Raw genomic sequence first — 6,000 nt, 5'->3', positions numbered from 1 at the left:
ATTCTGGCAACTTTCCCTGACTCCTTAAAGGTTTAGATGCGTGTCAGTTACAGGGTGGTCGTGCAAACTTTTCATTCAAAAGGAAAACAGTGGAGTCAGATGTGATTTGAGACAGAGGCAGCAGCTGTGCGAGAGCTTGAGACAGACAGCAAGAACTAAGAAGGGAGTGTGCATTTAGCGCCGGGATAAATCGAAACAGATTGCAGAGCAGTGTTGCTGTTGTTTTGCACACTTTCAATAATGGATTGGGGAGTACAGAGAACAATTTTGAATGGATAATTCGGTGTCGTTCCCCCTGCCTTTAGTTGGGGAAAGTGTCAGGAAACCACAGCTTTCACGAGATCCCTAAATCATGACTCATACTGCCCAAAGCACAGGATTAAACAGGAGTTCTTTAATAATTAGTCTGTAAGAGATTATAAGGGGAGGGGGGTCTGTATATATCACTTTGGTGAATATATATATATATATATATATATATATATATATATATATATATATATATATATATATATATATAATTTTTTTTTCCTCGCAGCCTTGACGTTGCAGACTTTTTGAAATGGGGTTTCCAAAGTAGGCTACTTAAATGTCGAGGCTGTCTGGACTTGCAAAGTAAGGCGAGAACTCGGACTTCACATCGTCTTCATGGGTTACACTTACAGTGAACATGTTAACCAGCTGATGAACCCTTGTCAAAGTGATAGATAACACGACACAGGGCAATGCTCAGCTCCGTGGAAACTGGACAGGGGTGGACCTAAAGCTTATATGGTTTGGCCAGCTGAAGAGAGATAGCAAATAACTTCTCTTGAAACCCATTGTTGACCTTGTCAGAAGATAAATTCATAAGCAATGGCGTCAGAAGTGGTGTGTGGATTGATCTTCAGATTGCTTCTCCCAATATGTCTAGTTGCAGGTAAGTTTTTTTTGGTTGTTGTTGTTGAAGTAAGCAAGCAATTGCAGATTCCATTTAAAATATAGAAACTGCTGTGTAGTGCATCTGCACAACTTGGAATACGTATTTGAGAATAATACTATGGATGTGCCGGTAACTGTTGAAATGCAAAATAATTCTGTGTAGACCTGCTCAATCCGACAGTGAGGTACGCTTAGCAGTCACAGGTTGTGGTTACCGATTTGTACGTGTTTTAGCCTTTTAACGGTAGCCAACCCATTCTTTTGAGCACAATAATGGTGCTTAATTGTTCCCTAGTAAGTATGTATATAAATGTACAATACATAGGAAATATTTTAATACATTTCACTATTCAGGAATAGAATAGTATATGGTGCATAGCAATGTAATCTACAGTATGGAACATTCTCCACCAAAAATTCTGTTGGAATAAAATAATAATAAAAAAAAAAACACCCACTATTCAATTCAAAATTGAATTACGGGTCCCCATTTATTTGGAAAATTCTACTGATTTGCAGTGAATTCAATACGCTACCGAGTATTTATTTTCTTAATAATTTTGATCCATGCGCAAAATATCTATGGTTAATTATAATAATCTTTGGAAATAACCAACCAATAACCAGTTAGCACATGCTAAGAAACTTTTTTTGTAATACGTTTAGCTAGCTAAAAAGCTGGGATACTGAAACACTTACATAATGTCTTACTGGAAATGTTTTCATGTAACAGCATGTTCATCGAATAATTCAAATGCCTTTTTGTGACTTAACAGCAGCTAAATATATAAGCATGCATGTAAAACGGATCGTAGCAATTCTTTAACAATAAAATGTGTCATTAGCGTTTAATGATTTACAGCTAATCAGTTTGACATTTATTAAAACATATAGGCTATTACCTACTACCAAAAAACACCGATCTGTTTACATGTCCCCACACCTGTTTATATGTAGTGCAAATGTGCCATATAGTTACTGTTATTGCAAAGATGGCGATCTGCATAACAAATGTAACATAATCTTATAATATCACTCACTTTTATTGTAGTGTAATGTACTGTAATAATATATACAATTTCATAATAACATACATGTAAATTGTTACATGAAATGATTCATTGTACGGGCTACTATTGTTAATTGGTGTGAGGTTATTTTCTACTTTTAAAAGTCAGGACTGCTAAATTAGATTGTTCTTATTGTATACATTTTTTAATATATATATATATATATATATATATATATATATATATATATATATATATATATATATATATATATGTCCACACAGTTAAAGCTGGACGTTATTATTTGTTTGAGCAGGTGTCAAAATGCATTTGCAAAATTGAAACCGTATGACTTTCTCGATATGAAATCATGCTCGCTTCTCTATTTTTCACTCGTCCCGGTTAATCATGGGCTAAACACACACAGCAGCAGTCGATCATGATGTTATCAATCGGATCCATTTTTTGAGGGAGTTGACTTTATAACCTCCACAACTGGGTTCTGCATCAAAACAGATAAAAGCACTTGATGAGACCGGTTGTGTCGCCGAACCCAGACGCAGATTTGAAAGTGATTTTTTTTTTTTTTTTTTGCTATAAATTTTTTCGAGGTAAGGGGGCCGTGCGTCCACTCTGAAGTGCTTTAAGATACTATTCAGAAGCAAGTTTAAAAAAAAAAAAGCCTAAGTAAAAACAATTGCCCCAACTAAATTAACCTGTTTCTTGAAAAACAGTAAACAGTAAACAGTTTTATTAGGGTTCAAACCAGTTAACACATTTGTGGGTGATGTGTTATTTACACATCAAAATGAGTAGATTCAGTATGCGTAATGACACAGTACAAATTGTTAATATGTTATAAGAGTTGTTTTACAAACTTAGATATTGGAACCTGGGGGGAATTGACAAATATACCCTGCTGTTTGCCTGAATAACATATATACAAACTTAGCAAGCATTTAATGCTTTGTGACTTAATTTGATCGAAAGTCATTTTTGTGTTTAATATGCCTTGTGTGTCAACATAGATGTGCTAGGCTAAAAACGTTAAGACTCTTCTCTTGTGGTAGTCAGAGCAGTTTGTACAATGTATGGTTCTTGGAAATTGACAGATCACATTTTAATATATTGATTTGTGAAGAAACATAATTTTATTTCTCAGCTACAATAATTCTAGTGGAAGAGACAGTGATTGAATGCACAGATCTTGATCTTGGGAAACATACATTCATACAATAAACATTACAAACAGGTTTAAAAATCTCTCAATCACCACTAAATGACTAGGTCCCTCATTGACTAAAAGGATTGTGAAAGATTGCTAAGAACCCGTGTGTGGATCCCGTAATGTTTCAAAGCAAATGGAATGATCTCTAATCATCAGCGATTCACTTACTATATCCTAATGTGCTTTATTTCCCTGTGGCTTTAACAGTACAACAATAGTTTAATATATAGTTTAATATATATATATATATATATATATATATATATATATATATATATATATATATATATATATATATATATATATATATATATATATATATTAGTAGTTGCTGGTAGTTGTTTTTAAACTACTGCTTACAAACAGATTAAGAGGGTGACTGTTAAAGCTCACCCTATCATGATGTTGACATTGTTCATCAAATTGCTTGTATTTGTTCATCAAAATGCTTAATTTGAGAGTGAATATATATTGTTCTCAATAGGAAATTATCCGAGCCACACAGTGCATATTAAAATGTAGCACCACTCTTTTATTCAGTGTACATACAGTAATTTAGTGCAGTAGTTTTATGAGGTTGTTTACACAATGTGTACATGTTTGCAAATAGAGCTTGATCTCCAATAGCTGTTTTGGTTTATAGAGTAATATACAAGATGTTTACACCAGCATACATCGTTTTTCAAATAAATATTTAGATTATAGTACAATACCAAATAAATATTTTCATTACATGTACATTTTAAATCTTTTATAATTACACTGACATTATTAGAAAAAACATTCTTGGTACATTGTCAATGGAAGAAAGATGTTTTTATCTGCTTTATAGTCATTTTAACATGGAGGTTAGGAGGAATACACTGATATTCATGTTATATCAAACCGAGGTTTTGTGGTTTAGGTAAAAATTGGTACTATAATTCAATTAACTCGAAGGTGTGGTAGTCCAGTCATTCATTTAGAGATAATTCTGTGATAGAAAAAACATTTCCATTACTTTAAGGGAAGAAGCTTTAAACTCATAAATTAATAATGTGGAAAAGAATAAGCAGCTTCCTGATGTCATAAACACGTATTTAATATTTCATGTTGTTCTTGGCAAATCACTTACTGCAATGGTTCCCAACCTTTTTCAATGTAGGGACCACCTTGGTGTTTGGGTGTTTCCCATGGACCACTTGCCACACATTTTTTCACAACAGCATTTTGAAACTATGTGTATATGTATAAGTACATGTAGAAAGTAAAGTATTTATAGCGTACCTAACTTAATGAGATTCCTGGGCTTGAATCTTCGCCACCAGTTCATCAAGGAATGTTGTCATTTTATGCTAGAATGTTACTGATGGTTTCTTTTGTTTTCACATTATGAATGCTTTGTAGATAAACGGCTTCTGAATTTTGCAGGATTAAGAGTTTTGTTTGACAAAACCTCCTGACAAATAATGCACTGGGGCTTGGGTCGTCCTCAGATCCAGTAAATGTAAATACCAGTGCTGGTCCCCACAACCGTTACCTCGTGTAGCAAATTAATCTATCCATTTCTAATGCAATTTATTGCACTGAGTCACAAACTTTGCTTGATGTACAATAAACACGCCGGAATATGAAGACGAGGGGTGTGGGAAGCACTTCTGGTGGCTGTGATGTGTAAATTAAACAGGATTGGTGGCACAGAGTCAATAGGACAGACTGTACACATTATTTATTATCGTTAAGAGAATTTCCTTTTGGCATATAGTCTTGTGAGATATTAAACCCAGCTGAATAAACCCATATAATAACATGGAGCTGAAATTGATAATTCACACTGTGGTACTGTTCACAATTCTACATCAACAAATATAGCCTCTTTTTGTTTCACATTAACTTCTGTTACTATATGCAGCTAACCTCTCCATAAACATATAATATGGAAAAAGGGATATTCATATATCCCTGTCAACACTGTAGCACATAGTTTTTAACGGTTCTTTTTTGTTTGTTTGTTTAATTTAGTCATTCCATTTTATTTAGGAATATTCAATGCAGTGTGCTACTTTTATGCAGAGCGAAAAGGCTGGGACAGCCAGATTACATTTTTTTTTTTTTTTCCTGAACAGTGAACACAAGCAGTAGAATAAACAGATGTGCATTTACGTGAATGCTAGATGTAGATTTTGTTTTATTTAAATAATGCTGGCTAAAATAAGACGTTTGTAATTTTGCTAGGACAAATGTGCCTTTATAGGGGAGACCGGGGTTGGTTGTCACAGTGCTCATAACTATGACACTAGATGGAGGCATGTGATACTAACACTGAAATGTGTGTTTTGTTGTCCGTAAGTCGACCACCTGGGAATTTGAGGTCAATGCCATTAAACATAAAGGTTAGCACATATTTCATTTTTTCATATCCAAAGTAAAAGAATGATATCTTGTTATTTATGTTATAACTCTTAGTAGTATTGAGGTTTGTTTGAACTGATGGTCATGCTAAATAGAACCAGATAATGGCTATCTTTAGTGTCAAAACAAAACCAGTAGGCTAAGCCATGTGACTGAGAGAAATCAAATTATTAAGTAAAGTCTGGTTGGGGCATGTTGTCACATAGATTTTGGAGTTAGTTGTCACATGTGACAAACAGCCCCAGCAATAGCCTATATTTATATTTTTGTGGGATGTTGTGGGACCTGTGTCTACCACTGATGATGATGTGACCTGTGGACCCAGCAGACCTGTGCCCACCACTGATGACAATGCCATACCTGGGGCCAGCAGACCTGTGCCCACCACTGATGACAATGCTATACCTGGGGCCAGCATGCTTGTGCCCACCACTGATGACAATGTCATAC

General features: G+C 34.5%; 1 protein-coding gene across 3 annotated transcripts in view; it reads left to right on the top strand.

Moving 5' to 3' along the window:
- Positions 1-535: 535 nt before the first annotated feature.
- Positions 536-6,000, top strand: part of LOC117400530 (piezo-type mechanosensitive ion channel component 2-like) — a 198,810-nt gene continuing 193,345 nt past the window's right edge. For 2 of the 3 annotated variants that reach the window (XM_059022048.1, XM_059022047.1), the window contains exon 1: positions 536-919. In XM_059022048.1, coding sequence (XP_058878031.1) covers positions 856-919 — 64 coding nt within the window. In that variant the 5' untranslated portion in view covers positions 536-855. The remainder of the gene's footprint in view (positions 920-6,000) is intronic. The other variant, XM_059022049.1, reaches the window with a different exon arrangement.

Source organism: Acipenser ruthenus, chromosome 4 (genome assembly GCF_902713425.1).
Source record: "Acipenser ruthenus chromosome 4, fAciRut3.2 maternal haplotype, whole genome shotgun sequence".
Taxonomy (NCBI): Eukaryota; Metazoa; Chordata; class Actinopteri; order Acipenseriformes; family Acipenseridae; genus Acipenser; species Acipenser ruthenus.
The sequence above is the reverse complement of the archived record's forward strand: the minus strand, read 5'-3'. Positions and strand labels throughout refer to the sequence as shown.